The sequence below is a fragment of the Solea solea genome, chromosome 19, assembly GCF_958295425.1.
Source record: "Solea solea chromosome 19, fSolSol10.1, whole genome shotgun sequence".
Lineage (NCBI taxonomy): Eukaryota > Metazoa > Chordata > Actinopteri > Pleuronectiformes > Soleidae > Solea > Solea solea.
Window position 1 is genome coordinate 1,574,207 of NC_081152.1, and position 23,912 is coordinate 1,598,118.

A 23,912-nucleotide genomic window follows, 5' to 3' on the forward strand; every position below is an offset into this window, starting at 1 on the left:
CAACAGGAGCAAAACGTACGACATGCTGCAGTATTACCAGAACCAGATTCCTTACTGAGGGGCTTCCACCAGAGCTCCAGCCTCTCTGTCTCTACATGACATGAACAATGCAATCTGAGGTGATGTGTGTAATAATGTGGCCCTTTGGTCCATGTCCTCTGTGCTTTACTGTAAGTTCTTACACACACACACACACACTCTCTCTCTCTCTCTCTCTGTATGATGTATATCTGAGGTTCAAACGTGGTCGTCGTTTCACTCGAGTGTAAAGAACAATGTTTTTGCCTTTAACCAAAAGAGGTATTTGAATCACCCTTTAAGTGTTTCTCTGCTGACGCTGGGCTTTGTCTGTCACTCTTAAGGATTACGGCCATAACAGGAGCCATTATAATGGTCACTATCACACTCATCACTATCACTATCATTATCACTATCAAAGCACTTTATACAGTCCACCGCAGTATTTCATCCCCGTCACTCGCCTGTGATTAAACATGTGCAGTTTTTTTGTTTGTTTTTTTCAATGATTGAGTGAATTTGAATCATTTTATATGTTAAACACAAGCCGGTGTTAAAACATAGAGCTTTTAATCTCAGTGTAGTCTTTAGCAGTGTAAACGTGTTTAGAGAGGTGTATGTAGCATTTACTCTCAGAGATCACAGGAGTCTTTTCTGTGACTCATGTACAATTCATTAGATGTGAGGAACTTATTCATGGGCACTTTGAACTGCTGCTGGGATGCCCACCCTCTACTGTCAGTCATGTGTCAGCGTTTAGGTTCAGTCTGTTGGATTTAAAAAGAATCAGTGAATGTCACCGAGGAAGAGATGCTGGACAATAGAACAATAACAATATCATTCTCTTCAATACAATATACATCATTGATGTGTCTCTCTGCTTAAAGCTTTAGTAAACACTTCATATGTGCACGTTTAAAGCCCACTAACATGTGACCCACTTTAGGGAGGATTAATAATCAGAGGAACAGTCTTTTCATTGTTGACATGTCGTCAAGCTGCACCTTCTTATCAACTAAGACTCGGACTGATGATAGATGGAGACAATGACGACACTTTAAATATCAAAACACTGAGGACTGGACGCAGAGTCCACCCTAACTTTTCTTTGGTTGACTGCTGACCCTAAACTCCTCTTTTTGTTGTTACTGAGCTTTGGAGAACTGTTTAAATATACATTTCAATTCACTGGAGTTTTTATCCACTGAAAGAAACACACACTCGCATTCCTTCCCTGGTGAATTCCAGAGTGAGAGCAGGGGAAATAAAAGCTGAAGTGACGTCCCAGGTCCTTGATTTCCTTTAGTGGAAATGGACAGAGAGCAGAAACAGTGAGACACACAGTATCCTCTGTGTCTCTTCTCCCTTTACAGTGTGTCTCATTGTGTCAAATGTGAGTAACTTGTATCAAAGCTGCTGATTATAGAGGTTTCTGTTCCTGATGAAGATGATGATTTACCTAAAAAGCCATTTCTGTGACCTGTGGGCGGTGGAATCATCAATAACACAGATACTTGATGAAAGAAACAGAAAAATCTCCCTGGCATTATGCAATATATTCATGTGTAACCATACTGTGTTTGTGGGACATGCTGTAATTACTGTAATGACTCACACATAATATATCATATCAAAGCTGTTGTTTTCAATACTCTAGTCATTCCTTATGTTCTGTGTGTGTGTGGTCAGATGAAGATCGTGAGCATTTCAAACTTCACATTAAATGTGTGCACATTTCATCACTGACGGGCTACATTTGTGATTTCTTTCTTCACTTCTCTTTCTCCCTCTCTTTTATTTTCTTTCCTTCCTTCCTTCCTTCCTTCCTTTCTTTCTCTTTCTCTCGCTCTTCCTTTGTTTTTGGTTATTTTTTCATTCTTTCTTTCTCTATCTTCCTTCATTCTTTTCTCTCTGCCCTTTCTCTCTCTCTCTCTCTCTCTCTCTTTCCCACAGATGGAGTGATTTTAATTTGAAATGTTGTTAGAGTAAAACAGATGTTCCGAGTGTGTGCAGTCACTGATGTCATAGACTCAGATATCAAAGTCATTATCAGAACTTATGGAACTTATTGTTTTTATATTTCCTCATTTCAAAAACTAAGCAGATGTTCTGACGTCCTCTAAATCCACCGTTGCTGGAACTGATGCAGCTATTTGTTTGTATAGTTTTGCCATTTCAGAAATCCTTTGTTTAATGTTTTTCAATGACCCCAAATAAAAAACAACAACTCATTTCCCTGATATTTTATTGTTCTTCTCGCTGTTACTTAATCTTTGCTGATTTCCTCACACGTTTTATTTTGAACTCCAAGTTTAGTGTCAGCAGATTTGACCGCAGTTGTTCTCAAACTGTTGACCTGAAAGTAGCAATTATAACAGATTCAATACCATATGAATGAATGTAGGTCACATTTGATTTGAAGAAAACTGTTTTTATGTTTTAAAATGTGCAAAAGTAACAATTCTTATGACCTGGTTTTGTCAATTAAACTGAAATGCATAAATGCGAACACAGGAAGCTTGAAGGTGGACTGAAATGCTGCAGGAAGTGAGAAGTTTTGTTTTGATAAACTAAAACAAAACAAAAACAAGGTTGTGGCAGCTCAGAAAATTGTTCTGTATGAAACATAAAAGTCAAAAAGAAAGAAACATGAGCTGATCCCTGTAACAGACACAACTGAAGTGAAGTGAAGTGAAGTGTTTTTTAACCGCCATTAACTCAAAGAAGAAGAAGAAGAAGAAGAAACAAGGAAGGAAGAAGGAAGAAGGAACTTTTGAGCAAAACATCAGCCAATTCATATCCAATAGTAAATATAAGTCATCGCTACAGCACTTCTTCAACATCTTAAAAAATAGTTACTGACGTGTCATAATTTTACAATAAAGGTTTTTTATTTTTTATTGTTTGAACGTTAATTACTGTTGTAAGTTAATTTGTCTAAATAAAACATTTTTTATTTATGTTTTATTTAGCAATTAACAATTGCTAAAATTTAACAATTAACACGCGTTAATTCGGGGTGTCGAATTAACGCGATAATTCGACACCCCGAGGTTTTTCTGCTCTGATTCTCTGCAAGAACTATGCTATGGTGTGGACTGCTGAGTGGATTGTAACTGCTCATGGGTGTGAAGATCATTGTTTCTCCACCAGATGGCAGTGTTTGCACAGCAGGTTTAATCTTAATTGAATCAGCCTTTAAGTCTTAAGTCTTTAAGTCATCACAAATTGCAATTTCAGCTTCTTGTTCCCACAATTTCAAACAAGATTCATGTTTTTCCATTTGTTTTCAAATTTTACAGACACATTGTTTTAGGGATGAAAATCAGGAAACCTGATTATGCCAATTCTGTACCATTGTTGTTTTTATTTATCTAATGTTGTTGTTATGGCTGAGACTGTGTGTTCTTACCTCACTAACGTCAAGGCAATAGATTCAGATAGATTCATATTCATGCTTCAAAGAATAAATCAGTATTTAGGAGGATCTCATCGAACGTATCAGACATGGAGGATCATGCTCCTCATTGGATCGTTTCTCTACTCGCTGCTTTATCCTCACATCCAACTTCTGATCTTTTTGACGAGGATCGAGTACAGCGAGGGATCCGAGTGAATGTCGCAGCAGGGAGTTCATAATCTGTGATGTATGCAGCCAAGTTTTCACTTTTGCACAGAGAGACTTTCCAGCATTTAATAGTTGCTGTTCCACCGTGTCCTCACTTCTGATGTGTGGCAAGCTTCTTCTTCTGAACTCTGCAGGAAACCCGCTTGATGCCACTTGCACCTTGGTGGGCGTCGTCCTAGTCATTTCTCTGCATGAGAAATCCAAGGTGTGTCGTCACTCTTTTGTGTCGCAACTCTGATTTCTGATCTGGAATGATTTCATGTGTCTTCTGTCCAAATAACATCTGGAATGCAAAATAATGGGATTGTCCCCCCAAACAGTCTGAACATGTGGCAAAAGCCTTTGTGGGGGCCTTTTAGAAAAACATTGCCCCGGGGCCCTCTGACGGGTGAATCCGGCCATGCCTCACATCAAACCTTTCTGTTTCTTGTTTCTTGTATTTGGTCAAAGGGACATAAAGACCAGGCTGTGCTGCAGACTGCAGGCTTTCCTTTAATGAAATCCTAAAAATAGACCGCGCTCAGGCAGCCCCCAAGTAAGTTACAAGTGAAGTAATTACATTATCGGCTGCAGGCGTCTCCTCGTTTTATGATTTATAATGATGTGTAATCAAATGCAGCGCGCACACACACACACACACACACACTCTCAGCCTTTGATTTCACTTGTTCCTCTTTCTTTCCTTTTTTAATGCATCACATGGTGTGAACAGCTCAAACTGTCACATATCCCAAGGGATGAAGGAAGACAGACTGTAATGATAACAATGATATGATTCTTTTATTTTAATTTACATTATATCTCTTTTTAGGAGTTGTTTATTCTCGTTTTGGTTTGGTTTTGCAAGAGAAAACCTTTTCAAACCGCTGTCATTCTCTCTGTGTAGTCAGCTGATCTCATCTATCTATCTATCTATCTTTCTATCTATCTATGTCCCTCATGTATTTATTCTCCCCAGTTTGTTTTTTTTTCAATTGCTGTTAAACTTTTATTTTATTTTTTTCCACCCACTGTTGGAGGTCCCCCAGTGATCAGGGGCCCAAAGCAGCTGCTTAGCTCACGTATGACTTGGGCTCACTGTTGCTCCAGTGCATCATGGAGCCTCAGAAGTCTTCATTTTTCATTTTTAAATCACACACCATCATCATCATCATCATCATCATCTCCACAATAATATTATATAATATTCTACAAACAAGTCAAGTTGAAGTCGTTCTTCAGAATGTGTCTGAAGAGAGGATGGATGGTGGGTTGTGGTGGAGAAGGACCCCAGCATTTCTATTTGCGCCCCTGCTTCCCCGCCTGACGGAGAGTATCCGAGCCGGGACCGTGTGTGTGTGTGTGTGTGTGTGTGTAGGTGTGAAGTGGGCGGAGACTCAAACTGAGACCGAGAGGTCCTCCCCGTCCGCAACGACGCACCGAGCATTTCGGACTCGGCACCCGCACCCGTCCGAAGAGGAGGAGGAGACACCATGGCAACGACAACTTGCACGCGCTTTACTGATGAATACCAGCTGTACGAGGAGCTTGGCAAGTAAGTCAAACAAACACACACACACACACACACACACTGCATGCAGCCTGAGCAGCTGCAGGGACGACGACGATGAAGATGATGATGATGATGATGGAGCACATGCAGCATCATCCACTGCACAGACATCTCACACTCCATAGAGTTACATTCTACTCTGTATGATGAAGATGGGGTTTGCATGAGCACTTTGGGGATCACCCTCCTCCTCCTCTTCCTCCTCTTCCTCCTCTTCCTCCTGCTCTCTGCCCAGAGGCTAATTAGGGACAAACGGGTGATGTCAGAGAGAAAAGCTGATGTACTGGGAATAAACTGCCCTCATCATCATCATCATCATCATCATCATCTTATAGTTGCAGCCAGCTTTGCAGGGAAGTGTGAGAACGCTGCTGCTGCTGCTGCTGCTGCTGCTGTTGCTGTTGCTGCTGCTGCTGCTGCTGCTGCTGCTGCTGCTGCACTTCATTCACCCAGGTTGTGATTTTCTTAAAGAAAAGAAGGGAATCCTCGTAGGATGCAAACAGATTCAGAAAGAGGCTGTAGATGCAGTCAGAGTGGACTCAGTGCTCTCTCTGTGTGTGTGTGTGTGAGTGTGTGTGTGTGTGTGTGTAGAGGATTTCTTTCCATGCCTTACTTACAGGAACATTCATTCTACAGTCTCTCCAGGGGGAGGCAAGTGGGTTTCACTTATTTTATCCCCGAGGCCACACAGAGAGGGATCACAGATGTTGTGAAGGAGGACATGAGGACATGAGGACATGAGGACATGAGGACAGTTGATGTAGCAGAAGAGGACAAGATGGAGGGAGATGATCCAAAGTGGCGACCCCTAAAGGGAGAAGCCGAAAGCAGAGGTGTTTATTCTGACGTTATTCTAACAGGGGAATCGACTCACTGACAGAAGGAGGAAAGACGTGTTGACAATAAAGACCAGAATCAGCAGAACTGGTGTTTTAGAGAGCACTCACAGAATATCAGAAAATGAGATTTGAAGAATAATCTGAAGAAGAAAACAAGCATATAAACTGGGATTGAGCACAGATATGAAGGTCCCATCAATGTGTCCTTTTGCTTTAATTTGACCATTCACTTTAGCACTTTCATCTGCTCTCTCTCTGTGTGTCTCTCTGTCTCTCTCTCTCTCTCTGTGTCTCTGTGTCTCTCTGTGTGTCTCTCTGTCTCTCTCTCTCTCTGTGTGTCTCTCTGTCTCTGTGTCTCTCTCTCTGTCTCTCTGTCTCTCTCTGTGTGTCTCTCTGTCTCTGTGTCTCTGTCTCTCTCTCTCTGTGTGTCTCTCTGTCTCTGTCTCTCTGTCTCTCTCTGTGTGTCTCTCTGTCTCTGTGTCTCTCTCTCTGTCTCTCTCTGTGTGTCTCTCTGTCTCTGTGTCTCTGTCTCTCTCTCTCTGTGTGTCTCTCTGTCTCTCTGTCTCTGTCTCTCTGTCTCTCTCTGTGTGTCTCTCTGTCTCTGTGTCTCTCTCTCTGTCTCTCTGTCTCTCTCTGTGTGTCTCTCTGTCTCTGTGTCTCTGTCTCTCTCTCTCTGTGTGTCTCTCTGTCTCTGTCTCTCTGTCTCTCTCTGTGTGTCTCTCTGTCTCTCTCTCTCTCTGTGTCTCTCTGTCTCTCTCTGTGTGTCTTTCTGTCTCTCTCTCTCTCTGTGTGTCTCTTTGTCTCTCTCTCTCTCTGTCTGTCTCTGTGTCTCTGTCTCTCTGTCTCTCTGTGTGTCTCTGTGTCTCTGTGTCTCTCTCTCTCTTTGGAAATCCTCCTCGCTCTCGGTGCATATTTTTAACCCAGAAACAAGTTATGGATTAAGGGCTTGACAAGTCAATCTCCCTGTGTATCGATGGCTCCGCTAACAGGTCACATGTTTCATGAATGAATGTAAGGTCTCTGATCAAAGTGGTCTTGAATAAGGTCTTAAAAGGTCTCACATGTGGACTCTTTAAACCTCTAGATACACTCTACTTTACTGGATGGTGAAACCCCCTCTGTTATGGGGTGTGTGTGTGTGTGTGTGTGTGTGTGTGTGTGTGTGTGTGTGCGCGTGCGTGTGTGTGTGTGTGTGTGTGTGTGGGTGGTGGTGTGGTGATAAATTAAAGACAAAAGATGTGCTGGAGCAACAGCAGCTGCCCCTGCTGATAACAGAGCCTTATTACTCTCTGTGTGTGTGTGTGTGTGTGTGTGTGTGTGTGTGTGTGTGTGTGTGTGTGCGTGCGTGTGTGTGTGTGTGTGTGTGTGCGTGTGTGTGCGTGTGTGTGTAAAGACTGCAGGATATCACAGTGAGGAGGAGGAGGTGTTAAGTCAAAGGCTGCAACAATTTGTTGTTGACATAATTACAGATGAATAAAATCCGTCAACGTGGAATTTTATCAGCTAACGTGCGAAATGTCTTTGTTCTGATTGGAAACAACAATTCAAATATTGTTTACAAAGGTGTGTGTGTGTGTGTGTGTGTGTGTGTGTGTGTGCGTGTGTGTGCATGTGTGTGTTTGTGTGTGTGTGTGTGTGTGTGTGTGTAGCGGTGGCTCAGATATAAAGCTGTGTTCAAGTTTACATACAAATGTGAGTCGTTGGCTCCGGGTCGATAATGTTCAACTTTCATACGATCACATGACTTTGTGACTTTGACACAATGATTTGAGAGCATTCAGCGATGATGTCACACACTCTGCTCAAAGTGTAGGAGAACATGATCATTTCTGTGTGTGGACACACAAGTTTCCATATGTGCTGGGTACAGTTCTCAACGGCTGAGCTGTCCACCTCATCTCGTCTGATTCTGTATACAGTACATTTTCCTATTGATTGAAACCCGTGGGTCTGGTCAGGTTTGTCGCGCCCGCCCGACCCGTTGAGAACCCTAGTACTGGGACAAAAACCAAACGGAGAGAGCGTAAATCGTCGGTCCAAAGTTGAAAATCTGTGTTGATGCATACATGAATATACACACACACACACACACACACACAGTGTATACACCAGGCAATAAATGACTTTGCTGAAGATGGTGGATGGTGTTTGTGCCACAGGGTGACAAACAAGCAAAGGGCGGAGCTTGGAACTGAAAGATCCTGAGAGACGGTGGCGTTGGTTCGCTGCCATAAAACATGCTCAACGCGAACCTTTGATAATATTTGCTGCTTTTAATTCTTGGGGTTGAAAAATGTTTAATAATTATTACAGAGTGCTCCACCAGCACAGAGACGCAGTCACGGGCAGTTAAATCTCACAGTAAGTGATTTATGGGGCGATTGAGGGCAGTGGGAAAAAAGCTTGTGAACCAGTGGCGGTAAATAAAGATGGACGACAGGTCCTCACTTCCTGCCATGATGCAAAAATCAAGCTAAAATACCTCTGACACGTGCTGTCACGCTGTAAGTCAGAGCTGTCGGGATCATCAACATGTTCTGACGTTTGTGAAGCTTTTATTTCCTGCACTTAACATCAAATTCAACTGTGAAATTGCAAGCAAACAGCTGTTCCACCTGTAGAGCCTCATGTAGAGTTTCATCATCAGTTTAACATTTACAGCCGCTCTGTCATCTTTGCCATAATCAGCAGATATGATATTAAGGAGTACCTGTTTGATCCTTTTGTAATTATTTACAGATTAGTAGGGCAACAGGTCTGTTTCATCCTTCGTCCTTTCCCAGTAAAACACAAATATTTGCTTCACTGAGAGAATATGGAAGCTGTTTGTTTTTAAACGTGTCTCAGAGAGGGTGCAAGGACCCCATGAAAGGCTTTGTAAAACTCTAGCCCAAACCCAAAAAGCGGGTTCCCCACCTGACAGCATCCTGTAAAAGTGGAGCGAGTCAAAAAACTGACATGGTTTTGTGTAGCTAACATTTCTGAGTAAAATTCATGGAAACATTCATTGATGTCCTTTAAGTCTGTAAGCGTCTCTCCAGATTTAGATTTTATTTTATAAATGACTCGTCTTGCTCCTTCTCCTTTTAACCGCCTTGCTCAAAGTGCCTGCATTTAAGTCCCATGAGTAGATTGGTATTATACTCGTACTTTCATTGAAGAATTGTGTTGTAATCTGATTGGAGTAGTGAGTTTGTAGCTTTTCAGTCTCTCCCAATCTGCCTCGCTTTTTCCTTTTCACTGTCTCTTCTTAAGAAATCATTTGCCCCCTAATATACACTCTGAGAGTTTCCCACAGTATTGTGTCATTCACCTCGCTGTGTCGTTGGTCTCAAGGAACTGAGACCTCAGACCTCCTGATCCTCAAGGAGATAGGGATTAAAAGGCCAACCATAGGCTTTTCATAGATTAAGATTAACGGGACTGTGATCAGATATTATTATGTTGTCTGGAAAATACTGGAGCCATGTGTTGTGTATACACGTGAATAAAAAGAGTAATCCTGATCAGATGGCTGCTGCAGTCTCTAAATATCCACCACCTGCTTTGTTTTCATCAAACTGTTAAAGGTTTGTACAGCAAGAATATTAGAATATAAATAACCAGGATTCAAACTGCTGACGAGGTATTTGTGTCACTCTGTGCTCAGTTCATCAGCAGGTTTGGGATGTGAGCGCTAAAGCCCTCCTGCCTCCACCTGCCCTGCCGATAACCTGCCGGGTATGGAAACATACACGGGGTATTAGGGCTACATTGAGAAAAAAAAAAGACTTACTAAACAGACTTAAGTCTTAATTAACGAGAATAAAGTCGTTAATTAACAAGATTAAAGTCATTAATTAAAAAAGTCGTTAGTTAACGACTTTATTCTCGTTAATAAAAAAGAAAAAAAAATCACAGACTTCGAGAATAAAGTCTTAATTTACGAGATTAAAGTCGTTAATTAACGAGAATAAAGTTGTTAATTAACGACTTTAATCTCGTAAATTAACTTAATTCTCGAAGTCTGTGATTTTTTTTTTCTCAACGTGGCCCTAATACTCCGTCGCAACACCCTTCGGAGTTAATCACGTGATCAAGATCTGATAAAGCTGCCTGTGATTGGCTGTAACGTTACACGTGGTTGCGGCGTGCAGGAAGAATACAATGCGGTCACGCCCACAGAGCGGGTTCACGTGCATCTGTGTCGTTGTTGTTACGAAGGGGCTAAAAATGCCACCGAGGTCCAAAGTGTGGCTCCATTTGAATAAAAGTAACACTAATATAGTTTGTTAAATAGATATATCGCCACTAAAGTTCGGCAACGCGACAAATTTAACGAAGAAGAGCGGAGCGCAGACACGCGCTCATGTTACAGCGCCACAGCGCCACAGCGGCCTGATTTCAAACCTTCATCCATGACGACTACACACTTCAACAGGTAAGTTTACGTTCTTGTATGTTTGTTTACGTAAGTTAACGTCACTGCAGCGTAATATGTGCTTGAACTGGACTCCATGTGATGCTAACTTAAGATATTAGTGTGTAGCTTTATGTTGTGGCTATAAAGCTAACTATATGAAAAGCTAACTGAATATAGACAGTAACTGATAAAGCTTAGCCTCACTTAGCTCACTGTTATGTAGAGCTGAAACAATTAATCGATTCATTCATTCTTAATCGATTACTAAATTAATCGACAACTATTTTGATAATCGATTCATCGGTTTGAAGTTTTTTTTAATGACTAAAACAAGATTTCTGATTGTTTAATCTTCTTAAATGTGAATATTTCCTTCATTTCTTTGCTCTGGATAACAAAGAACTCATTAAAAGTGAATCATTTTGGTTTGTGGACAAAACAAGACATTTGAGAACATCATCATTTACAGGTTTGACAAACACCACTCAACATTTTTTAAGGTTTTCTGATATTTTATGGACCAAACCATTAATCGATGAATCGAGAAAATAATAGACAGATTAATTGATTATGAAAATAATCGTTAGTAGCAGCTCACTGTTATGTTTATCTTGTCCTCACAGTGACCTCTGACCCTGATGTGAGGAGGAGGACAAGGCCAGTCAGTGTGAATCTGTTCACACAGACAGAAAAAGAAGATGAGTAAAGAAAAACAAGACGAGTGCCACAGTCACAACTTTATTGTGAAAGGTTTGTTACCCTTTTCTACAGTGGAGGTGAGTAAACTGTTGCTATTGTTGACAAGTTAAGCCAAGGTTAACTCAGGTTATCCCAGCCTAGATTATGTTTTTTGAGTAATAATATATATATGATATATATATATAATATGTCATAATACAACCATCTTATTGTTATGTTTTGTGTTGTAATGTAAAATAGGAAGATGATAAGTCATTGATTTTACCTCTGTAAGTTTCTGTGAGATCCATAGTGAAAATGCCTTGTCACTTGTTTGCAATTGTTCTTTTTGCCCTGAAAATAATTTTATGTTAAAAAAAACTGCATTGAGTGTAAAAATACTGACACTGAAAAATAAAAACTAAAGATGGATTTTTTTCCATACTGTGTAATTTTCTTTTTTAGAAATGATATTATAAAACTGGTATCTGAAAAAGTAAAGATCAGGAACCGGTATCGAAATGAAGGTATCGGTATTTGTACCGGTATCGACAGGTTTTTGATTGATACCCAGCCGTAGTCATGTCGACTCTCTGCTGTCTTCACCAAAACAGTGTCAGTGTCAGCCAGTGTCATGCTTACTCACCCTCATCTCCTCATTATGGATGCACACTGGAGAGCTCGTGAGAGCGTCAGGGGCTCTGAGAGGAGGGAGTGTGAGTGTTTGGTTGCGTAACAATGCTGAGGTGAGATAAAATTAGCTTAGAGAAATGACAGAATTGGCTATTTCTGTTTGTCTCTGCAGGGTTTGATGAGCAACACTCTTGTGTGCACATACACGGCACTTTTCCTTGAAATGCTGCTTTTCTTGCCATTTGATGGCTCTCAATTCAGTCACTAAGAAAATAAGTCTCTAGAGTCTTGTTATCCTGACAGTGGAGGGTTCACAGTTTAATTTTTCCACCCCTCTCGAGATGGGAAAAGACCAACTCCTAGGTTAGGAAAGTGAAACATCTGTACGTGACATGTCTGAAGGTGTAAAACTTCTCATATTCATCAGCTTGAAGAGGCTTCACGTGAGTCACTGTGATCAGATGGCAATAATACATTAAGAGCTAATGTATTATTGCTAAAGTGATGTGACGACCAGCATTGTAATTTGAACTTTGTCATAAGGAATGGCAAAAAAACCTGGTTCTGAGAGCTCTGTTAGGACTGTGTAGTGTCAGCCAAACTGAGATTTGATTGGCTTGTTGATGGTGTAGGACAGAGGTGTCAAACATACAGCCCGGGGGCCAGAACTGGCCCGCCATAGGGTCCAATCTGGCCCACAGGATGAATTTGTTAAAATTTCACATTACACTTACAATCTAAATCTAATGTCAAATACAATTTTTTTCACTTCCAGACTAAATGTTTGTGCCTTTATAGATCCAGTGTGATGTGTAAATGGTAAAAATGCACTTACATTTCTCAAGAAATGTCACGTTTTGTAAAAAATATCTTTCATTAAATGTAAAACAAAGGAGAAAAAACAAAGGCGTTCTTTTTGTTCATAGGTTATTATTATTATTATTATTATTATTATGCTATTATTTTACTATTTTTAATTGTCCGGCCCACTTTAAGTTGTGTTGTATGTGTAGGACATCAGTGAGGTCGGTGTGTGTCTTTCTATGCTGATGAAGCTGTTAAATAGCTGCTCACTGTCTCATCCTTTTGTTTCCCAGGGGAGCCTTTTCAGTGGTGCGCCGCTGCGTCAAACTCTGCACTGGCCAAGAGTACGCCGCCAAAATCATCAACACCAAAAAACTGTCGGCCAGAGGTGAGAGCAAGACATCTGCATCTGACCCTCACTACAGTGTGTGTGTGTGTGTGTGTGTTCTTACATCATTATCATGTGTATATCTTGTATGTCCCAGATTTCGAAAGCTCACATTAGCATATTTTAGCACTTGTTTGATTGCACTGTGTGAAGTGTTCACGTCTGTTCCTCGCACAGAGACGGAGGATGTTTGGTCTGATTCTGTCGAATCCGCAGCATCAGAGGAACGACGTTCACGAGGGGCTTCACTTTTTTATCAAAACTATAATAATATGGAGACGTTAGAATTGTATAATGTGCATAATAAAGCTAACATTATGTATACCCATGCACACATGTAGGCACACGTTTTTATTAATCATAAATCTATCCTTAGATCGCTTTGTTTTGCCGTCTGAAAATCTGTATCCGTGGTCCGATGGGAAAAGGCTGAAATTCTCCATGTAGTGGATTGGATGAACCAGCCATCCCCTGTAACTGTCTGGTATAAAAGGATTCTGGGTTACGCTGTTGCTCTCGAGTTAGCCTACTAGACCTATTCACTATTTGATCAGAGTGTTTTAAGGTTGCTGAATCAAGACTCCAAAACACAAAGAATAACAATGTCTGTGCTCTCACAGATTGGCTTGTGTCTGTTTACAGTGTTATTTTTATAGTGATTGAGATATTTCACCATCAGCTGAACTGCTTTTTATCACGATGTGTGATGATGTACTACATCGTCTCCTCTCCTGTTAGAGGGTGTGAGCATCTGGGACAAGTTTAGCCCTGAGGCTGTTCTCATCTGTGTTTGTGTGTCACCACATGTTTACAGTATATGTGTGCGTGTGCATGTGCATGTGCATGTACATGTGCATGTGCGTGTGTCTCTTAACTTTTCATGGGTCACCTTGAAAACAGGTTCCACTTGAATCTAGTCCATGGGGCGGGGAAACCGTCATAACCAGGAAAGGTTCTTATCACCCTTATTTTAGCCATAAGTGCCACAGTCAATGAAATCCCTCATTATTGATGTGCACAACTGTAGAAAACACAAACACAATGTAAAATACACCATCCTGTATGTGTGACATCAGCAGTGTCACATACCAGCTCATACAGTCCAGACATGTTCACTCTGGATGCAGCGGTACAGGTTTCCCACGGTTCGGTATGCATCGCGGTTTTTGGGTTTCCGTATCTTAATATAAAACTACCCAGACTGGCAAAGGCAATATTGCATTGTAAAAATAATAAAAAGCACAAACTATTTAAACAATAATCCACTGATCAGATCAAACAGCAGACATAACATGTACCAGCGTTTGAGTCCCACATGCGGTCCATCCATTTCTCATCGTAGTCTACGCTGAATCCAAAAGGATCCCACACAGCGGACTTAAACGAAGACGGTGCCTCTTCAAATGTTCTTTTTTTCTTTTTCAGGTTCTCGTTCACTCCCCATTGTTTCTGCACTGTTCAGGCAGTAGATTTCAGGCACTGTTCAACTGAATGTAATCGCACGCCACGCGCGGCTGTACAAAGTTTTGATAAAGTTTTGTGACGGACCGTAATCGAATCGTATCGAACAGTTCGGTAAAATACGGAATATTGTTGTTCCCTGTTTCATTATACTGTCTTAATAACACAGACTCTCTTTAGATGTTCCTGTCCCCCTGACCCATGCCAAGCAAAGCAGGCTTTTCATTATCATCAATTAAATCTGAGGCAGTTAGAGAAGTTTGGAAGTGTGATGAAGAGTTTTGACCAGTGGGGGGCAGCGTTACACGCTTCCCTGTGTACAGCCTGTTGGAAATGATTGTTATTAGAAAAGGAAGAAGAAGCTAAAGAACATGAATCGTGATTAATAACTTAAAACTGTAGAGGGCAGCATTGCATCCTGCGCGGTACAGCCTGTCTGAAACGATTGTCAGAAAAAGAAGAAGTTCAAGAACTTCGAACTGTAGCGGTGCAGCCTGCCGTCGATGATGATGATGATGATGATGATGATGAGAAGAAGAATTGGATCTGATTGACAGCATGTGTATTCTCTTTAAATGTAGACCCAGCTGGTTTGTGACCCTGGTTTGATTTCTCTTGTAGACCACCAGAAACTGGAGAGAGAAGCTCGCATCTGCAGATTACTCAAACACTCCAACATCGGTGAGACTTTGAATTTGTCAGTCAGCACTTCACAAGCTTTGTGTTGTTTTATTGTGTTGTTTTATTGTGTCCTCTACACTAAAGCTCATTTTCCTGTAGACTTCTCTGCAAACTGACTTCTGTTTTTAACCTGCAGAATTGCTCCCTGGCGGCTATTGGATGTATTTTTACCTTCTGATATACTTTAGCTTCACTGGCAAACTTCAAGACTATTGAATTACATTATGCAGAAAGAGTTTTATGGAATAATGCAGAGAGAAATGGTGCTGAAACAGAACCATATACTGTATGTACTGTTATTGTTATATTATATATATATATATATATATATATGTATATACTGTATATATATATATATATACTGTATACATATGTTGTTATGTGTTATTGTTGACAAAGATCATGGTTATTTTGATGCATCTGTCTCTGTTTCTTCCTCCTTTCTCTTGAATTCCCGCAGTTCGTCTCCATGACAGTATCTCGGAGGAAGGCTTCCACTATTTAATCTTTGATCTGTGAGTTCCTTCCTTCCTTCCTTCCCTCCTTCCGTCCTTCCTTCCTTCCATTTCTTCCCTTTGCTTGGCACTGCTGTGCTGCTGTTTCCATCCTTTTCCTCCTCCACCGTTCATCCTTCTCCTCCCACTCCCCTGGTGCTTAATTTTCCGCTCTCTTCCTTCAGCCTGTCTTCTCTACGCTGCCTGACTACCCCCCCCCCCCCCACACACACACACACAAGCACATCCGCATTCTCTTCATTCCATCTCCATCTTCATCTTCACCCCCTCCTCGCTTCCAAGGCAGTTCCCCCATTACATAACAGCACAACCCCACCCACCAAATCACCACACACACACACACACACACACACACACACACACACACACACACACACACACACACACACACACACTCAGATACATCCACACTCTTCCGCACTGGAGCCAGTCTCCATGGCAACTCACTTGGAGTGATTCCTGCAGCCGGGGTTTCCCCCTAATGAGGACATCCCCCTCCTGTCTGACTGTGTGTGTGTGCGTAGGTGTGTGTGGGTGTGTGTGCGTGCGTGTGTGTGTGTGTTGCTTCTGCCTTATTATATATATATATAATATTTATTATTATAACAGCCATCTTTGTGTCTCTCAGGGTGACAGGAGGAGAGCTGTTTGAGGATATTGTGGCGAGAGAGTACTACAGTGAAGCAGATGCCAGGTAACCCCCCCCCCCCCCCCCGTCTCATTAGTGCACACAGACACACTGTGACACATTGTTTTTGGCGTCGCAGGCTCCACTTCCTGATGGATTATAGCTCGCTGCAGTTTTCTGTCTTTTCTCTGCGAACTGAATTGCTGCGACTTTTCCCCAGAGTCACAGTTGTACAGACAAAGTGCGACACATACACATGCATACAATGATGCACACACACTAACGCTGTAGCCCCCCCTAAAGGAGGGAGACTTAAGTTAATTTACCTGTGTAGGTGGTTTGTTTGTGGGGGAGAGCGAAGAGAGAGAGGAAGAGGAGAAGGGGACAGAAGCTGCAGCTGTTTGAATTCCTGCTGATATGAAATGATTTTTATCTCTCACTCCCGCTCTCATCGCTGCTTCTTTTTTTAAGTTACTAACATTGTTTTATCAGGGATATAAAATAGCCCACTCAACACTTTCATATTCATATATATATTATTATTCATCGTATTTATTATGCTTTTATTTCATTTGTTCACCTCTTGAAATGCACTCTATCTTTATATAGATTCCTCAAATCTAAATTCATTTCAAGTGGAAAAAATAGATGAAAGTGAAACATTTTTGGGTTCAAATGGAATTGTGAGTCAAATCATTGCGTTGAGTGGTATTTGAGTTGAGAGTCTGTGCTCTGCACGGCAGGAAGGACTGAACCATTCTGTGTTCATGAGGTTGTCCCTGTGATGGACGGCGAGCTAAACCCAGGCTGTGACTGTGTCAGCTGAGATTGACACTAAACAACCAACACGTTCACTGATGACTTTCTCTTCTTTAGAGCAGTGAGCTGTGAAGGGTCATTAAATATCAACAAAGGTTTTATAATTAAGTTTGTATGAAGTTTGAATATCGATAGGTTTTAAGAAATACTTATTTTATGTAGATGGATTATATTCCGCACTTTGAGACTTTTAAAATACGACATGGAGCTCAGCCGTGATAACCACATGTGGAAAGATTGGACTAATTACTAATCTCCACTAAATGTTTACATGAAAATCATAAAATATAAGGGAATTATTGATCTGCTTTAGAGAATTTAAAGTATATTACTGCCAATCACATTTTATAATATATGCCAACAGTGGACGTAGACAAATTCAGACCAGGCTGATCAAGTGGTTATTATTACTTGTAATAAACATACATTTACATGTTTTGCTCTCAGAATAAAACAGAATCATATTTAGTATTTTTTTGTTTCTAAAACTTTTCAACTCTTTTGACTTGATTTTAAAATGGGAGCCACAACAAAGCTCTAATCCTGAGAAAGTACCAGAGGTGGACAACACACTTTTTACTTTTACTGGAGTCTATTTGTCATTTCTGGATTATTGTTTTGGCTGTGGATAGGCTAACGCTAGCCCTGAGATAACGTAAATGTTATCCGTCAAATGTACGTCGCTATGGCGCACACACACACACACACACACACACACACACTTTATGGAGCTCTGTTTGCACATGTTGTTCTGTATGTTCATGTTTTTCCATGTGATCTCTTTTACTTGAGTCATATTATTCTAAGTAACAAAATTTTAGATTTAATGTGATTTCAGAATATAAACAAATCGGGAATATCGCGTCTGATAATCCCTCACACTACAGGATAATTTGGCCAGATAATCTGTTCTAATCTGAAGACAGCCATGATTGTCGGAAGAGCCTGATCAGAATATGGCCCCGGACTCATTATCCTCTCGATGATATGAATGTACATCTTTACGCAGATGATGGCATGTTCACATCATAGTTCTTCTCTTAAACTTAATCTGTTCTCCATCCTTGACATTTCTGTTAAAGGTCCAGTGTGTAACATTTAGCTGCATTTATTTTCATTCGGCAGAATTTGAGGATTTTTTTTATAAATGAACCGAGCCACAGGCCGAGTTCACACGTACGAATCAAAGAAGTAAAGAAAGAAGACAATGCAACGTGACACCAACGTGAGTTATACTATAAAACAGAAACAGTTTTGTTGTTATTCGTTTCAACTGAACAACAACAACAACAACAACAAAAACAACAATATATAAGAAAATGTATTTCCATGTTTTATCCTTTTAATATTTCCAATAGCTGCTCAGAAATATCAGGCGTACATTCAGTGATAAAACAAGTGACACATAAGTTCTTCTACAGGAAACTTACATCTGGATATTATGTGATGCACAACTTTACCTTCATCTGCAACGTGAGACTTCACTGATAAATGTAACTAGATTTCACACACTTTACCTTTTCACCTTATTAATTCATCTCCATGGCAACCACACATTATCCTCCACCCAGCTCCGTTAGCTGCGTTGTATCATCCAGGGCAATACATCCTCCTGTCAACTTATCTTTGCATGTCTGCGACTTTTCCTTCATTTTGATGATGGATGGATTTAATGACGTTGTTCAGAGACGGTGACGACTGATCACTTTGTGCCTGCAAACACAGGGACATTGTACAGTTGTGAAAGTAAACTCCTATGCGACACTGTTGCATTTCTGTTGCTAAACCTTCTATGTAAATGTTAGGAAATCAAGTATAAATGAGACTTTAATGTAGCCATCGCAAATGTAACATTAAAAAAAGCTGTTTTCAAGGTCACGAAGCTGCATTTGAGGACTACATTGGTTTTATTTGCACACTTCTTAAAAGTGTCAGAGTGAAAGCGCTGCACATTTCTAATCTGCTCAGTATATCCAGTATATCCAGTATTCTCTGCTCGACTCACACGACCCTGACAAATCTCCTGATTTCTCTGCTTCAGTCCCTCATACTCATTCTCTCACTTTTTGGAATACTTAACGACTTAAAGAATAAGTTTCAGAAGACCAAAGTTTTTATGAACCTCTGATTTATGATAGGAAATCTGAACAGGTTATGAAAATGAAGTTTGAAATGACAGAGTCTGAATTTGCTACAGCAAAAGTGTTCAATGTTGAATTTTTTCCTTCTGTATTTTTACTGTCTTAATTACATCTGCCTTTGCTCTCCCTGTTCTCTTTACATAAATTATGTGTGTGTGTGTGTGTGTGTGTGTGTGTGTGTGTATCACTCTATGTGTTTGTGTGTGGGTGTGTGACTAGCATGGCTTGATAACTGTCCAACAGTATCTCGCTGACAGTTTCCTCCATCTGCACACAGAATCGCTTTCTTTCCACCCTGTTAAAAATTGGATTACTAAAAAAAAATGAGTGTAATTTTGTGATTATCTTGATGCAGGTTTGTTGATATTGTTTTTTATCGATTTCTGGCCCTAACCTGACATGATGGAGGAGAATGGAATTTTGTTTCTGAGGCTCACACACTTGGAAATATTAGAACAAATGTAATTCAGATACTGGATAATCATTTCAATTATAGAGGGAAGAGAAGGAGCAAACACTAGGCATCAGTGGAGAGAAAAACTCTCTTTTAAACAACTGTTGTGTCAAGTTTATCATTTTATTCAGGACAGTTCTAAGTCAGTGGTGACATGTTTATAACTACAATCAATGATATCAACTTTAATTATAGCATAATAATAATGGTGATGATATAATAATATCAATATAATAATTATAATAGCCTCGAAACTGGATCTGGATCCTGCAGCCTGCGAGAGAGAGAAGTTAACGACATATAATAAAGTCATATTCAGACCCTGAGTGTATTTCACACACCAGTCATAGCCTTGAAACTTAAAAATGATGTTTCCACTTACCTAAACAGTTCTCAAAGTGATGTATTGTGGGGATCTTGTAAGCATTCCCCCAGATTACAGCATTATTTTTGACCTATCAACAACAGTGATGTATTACAGCAAAATAAATACAAATAAAAGAGTACTCAGTGATAAGATGCTCGCACCATCGGAGCTGCCAAGAACCTGAAAAGAAACTGCAGCATAGTCATGTACACTGAGATAGTTCTGGACGACTTTAACTAGCTCTCATGCTCTGTAGTTTGGTGTTCGTTGACTTGGATTTTATAATTTTCCTCTGCCAAAATTATAAGAGAGTGACTTAAAGTCTGTCTCTGAGGTTTGACGAGAGCACTAAGGCTCATTCGAGCATTGACAGATAATCCTGTTGAAATTCCCATCCCGTCCATGTCATTTTAAAGGCATTTGATCATTATTTTTTATATTATTGTGTGACATTATTTGTCAATAAAACAACACGGACACTACAAGCACCACAGGTTTAGTTTTGTTCACCTCCATTTAAGTCAGAAGGGGCAGAAACCAAACATAGATATTTTATATTAAATAAAAAGAAAAAACAATCCTTGCTATGTGGGAAGTTGGAGGAAACTGCACACTGACACTTTAATCTGCTCTGTTCCTAAAAATGAACTCCTCCTGTCCTCCTCCTCCTCCTCCTCCTCCTCATGTGTACAACTGTCTTTATGATTCCTTTCCTTCCCGTGTTCCCTTATCTGCTGTCCTTTTGTCTCCTCCACAGTCACTGTATACATCAGATTCTAGACAGTGTGTCTTACACCCACCAACATGACATAGTGCACAGGGACCTCAAGGTGTGTGTGTGTGTGTGTGTGTGCGTGCCTCATTGTGTTGCGCTGCACCCTCTGCACAAGCGTTGTTGTTTTACAGGCTTCTGTTGAATTGCTTGTGACTTGCCTGTGCCTGCTGTCTGTCTGTCTGTCTGTCTGTCTGTCCTATTGTGTGTGTGTCTGTCTTTAATTTGACTTTTGAGAATCTTGCACTATTTTAGACAGAATAGTGATTCAATGTGGGTTCTATACAGACACGAGTGCAGTGGATGAGTGAGTGAGTGAGTGAGTGAATGAATGAGAGGATTAACACCTGCTCAGTGTTTGGTTCCTGACACCCGAGCACTCGACTGGACTCTTCTTGTCACTGTATGTAAGCACTAGTTGGGAATCCACCAGGGCCGGTCCTATGCATTTTGGTGTCCTAGGCTAGATTGGGATTAGTAGTGTGTACACACGACTGTCTGATGGCTGATATAGTTTATGCCTAACAGGTCACCTGATGTGTCTTCAGAATACATACTGTTCAGTGAACATGCGTCCAGAACACGTCTCCTCCTCCTTCAGAGGTGTGTGCATGCGGCAACAGTGCGTCTTCTTATGATAAGGGCGTGGCAAGTCTAGACTGCAGTGTGAAACCGAATCGTACTAAGGTTCAGTGCAACATTGTAACAAATGACTCCCTGAATCAGAACGAAATACAGGTATGAAGTGCTGAAGACAATGAGACGAACACAGTAATAAACAAGTCATAAAACACTATAGTGAAGTTTAGAATAGGAGTACGGACACTGCAAGCAAAATGAGCGAAAAAGAAAAAAATACACTGCACAGTAAGAAATAATAGTTAATGGAAATCAAAGTATTAAATACAGAAAATGTTAGAATAAAGAAAACACTGTGACATTACACCAAACTTTCCTCCAGTAGATGGTGCCCTAGGAGACCGCCTGTATGGTCTATGCTTAGACCATCTGGCCTCCACTACACTAGGGGATCAAACGCCCCCTTCAGCTTGTCGCTGCTAGGTAGTTTTTTTTTTACTAGTGATGGCACCGTAGCACCTTTTCAGATATGAAGCCGTTAACAACACGTGTTATGTGCCATTTCAAGCTATTTCAAAAACAGAATTCTCTAATTGTATAACAAATGTTTTCCTCCCATGAAGGAAGCTCACAACATGACTCAGCTAAAATGCTGTTTCTACAGTCTGTTCATAGTGAAGCATGTGATATAAGGGATTTTTGGAGCTAGAGTCAGCAATTCTATGTTTGGAGTTTTGTTAACAGAAATCGGACATTCGTTCTTTATTTTTGGGAGGTATATTTCAATTTTGACCTTAATTGAAACATTTGTTTTTTTAAAAAGCTTTTAATTTTACTTTAATCAATTCCATATTGTTCAACAATAATAGCAAGAAAAACAAAAGTATATTTATAAGTTTAGTATATTTTTATTAAATATTTATTCATAGAAGGTCAAATTTGAAACTGTAATGTTTTTCTCTTATCACTGTTAGTATTTTACTTGTCATGATGACTGCACGTCACTCAGTACAATCTTTAATATTTTGTAAAAAATACAAAATATTAGCAATTGTAACATTGTCACTGAGCGCCACTGTTGTGTTGTTTCCTCAGACTGGTCGTGTTTCTGACATGTTTACGATGTCACGCTCGATAGTTTTGACAGGTTCCCCCTTCCCTACAGCGTCTGTGTGTGTGTGTGTGTGCCAGGTATTATGTATTATGTATTATGTACTATGTTGTGGGGACCTACCTCTGTGTATGGGGACTTGTCTTCAAAACACAAGTCCTTATTTTTGAGGAGCAGGTCAGGGTTAAGCTTCTGGTTACATGAATGAACACAGTGTTGTTAATAGAATAGTTGCACAAACCTGTGTGTCTGTGAGTGAGTGAGTGAGTGAGTGAGTGAGTGAGTGAGTGAGTGAGTGAGTGAGTGAGTGAGTGAGTGAGTGAGTGTGTGTGTGTGTGTGTGTGTGTGTGTGTGTGTATGGTCTGTGTTGTGAGGTGGCTGCCTCTGCATGGATGCTGGGAGCTGGATGTGTTCAGACTAACCTGCTCCCCCTGCTGTTTGCATGCAGTCATTGCATCCAGCAGATCCTGGAGGCCGTGCTCCACTGCCATCAGATGGGGGTGGTACATAGAGACCTTAAGGTGAGTCAAATGCAGGGTTTTGTGTGTGTGTGTGTGCGTGTGCGTGTGTGTGTGTGTTGGTTGGGAGGGTTGCTAGTTGTATATTTGTCTGCATCTGACTTGTTCACTAGAATGTGAAGGCTGGTAAGTGAAGTGACTTGAACCCAGCATGACTGTGCATGTCAGTGCGCCTGTTACAGCAGTATATGCACGTGTGTGTCCTCTCGTCTCTACATGTATCTGAATATGAAGTTTGTTTTCTTTATATTGTACAGTTATTTCTGACGTCCTCACATTGATGTAGACGCGAACTCTGTCGTACACCACGACGTCGCTGTTGGTTGTGGTTATATTTTTTAATTTCTGGTATTTCAGTCACTCCTGATGTTCCTTGAGATTCTTGATGATGCAACTCATGGTATCTTAAAATTCAAAAATAACATGGAAATAAATCTTTAATGATTTTAAATTCACAGAAATTAAAATTGATCCACTGGGATAGGTTGAAAAGTTATAACACTTAAAACACATAAATTGATGAAATGAAGGGACATATTCGTTATTTTTCATTAATTAACAATAAGAAGAAAGATATGTTTATGCAACATTTGCATGTGTATAAACAGATATTAAGTATTTTTATCTAATGTAATATCTGCTGGTATTGTTTTTTAAATCCTTATTTTGATATATTTATTAGTAAGTTATCATAAATAACTATTACATACAAAAGTGCTGAAACTAAAGAAACATACATACCAACGTCATGTCAAATTATTGAGCTGAGATACGACTCCAATTCCCACAGCAGTGTTTTTTATTAAAATAAAAATAACAACCACACACAGAAAGAACACAAATAAACCCAGAAACAAAACAATCAACCAGAGAAAACACAATAACAAAGACATACAGTCCCCTACATTTACCTGATTTATCAGA

General features: G+C 40.3%; 2 protein-coding genes across 8 annotated transcripts in view; both read left to right on the forward strand.

The window, feature by feature from the left end:
• The window catches only part of pi4kaa (phosphatidylinositol 4-kinase, catalytic, alpha a), a 29,154-nt gene extending 26,896 nt beyond the window's left edge, over positions 1-2,258 (forward strand). For all 3 annotated transcript variants that reach the window (XM_058617230.1, XM_058617231.1, XM_058617232.1), the window contains exon 54: positions 7-2,258. In XM_058617230.1, coding sequence (XP_058473213.1) covers positions 7-58 — 52 coding nt within the window. In that variant the 3' untranslated portion in view covers positions 59-2,258. The remainder of the gene's footprint in view (positions 1-6) is intronic.
• A 2,737-nt stretch (positions 2,259-4,995) lies between these two features.
• The window catches only part of LOC131446556 (calcium/calmodulin-dependent protein kinase type II subunit beta-like), a 44,073-nt gene continuing 25,156 nt past the window's right edge, over positions 4,996-23,912 (forward strand). For 2 of the 5 annotated variants that reach the window (XM_058617854.1, XM_058617857.1), the window contains exons 1-6: positions 4,998-5,180; positions 12,848-12,942; positions 15,025-15,084; positions 15,545-15,599; positions 16,228-16,293; positions 22,919-22,991. In XM_058617854.1, coding sequence (XP_058473837.1) covers positions 5,119-5,180; positions 12,848-12,942; positions 15,025-15,084; positions 15,545-15,599; positions 16,228-16,293; positions 22,919-22,991 — 411 coding nt within the window. In that variant the 5' untranslated portion in view covers positions 4,998-5,118. Of the gene's footprint in view, positions 5,181-11,664; positions 11,864-12,847; positions 12,943-15,024; positions 15,085-15,544; positions 15,600-16,227; positions 16,294-20,765; positions 20,839-22,918; positions 22,992-23,912 lie in introns of those variants that run through there. The other 3 variants (XM_058617855.1, XM_058617859.1, XM_058617858.1) reach the window with 3 other exon arrangements.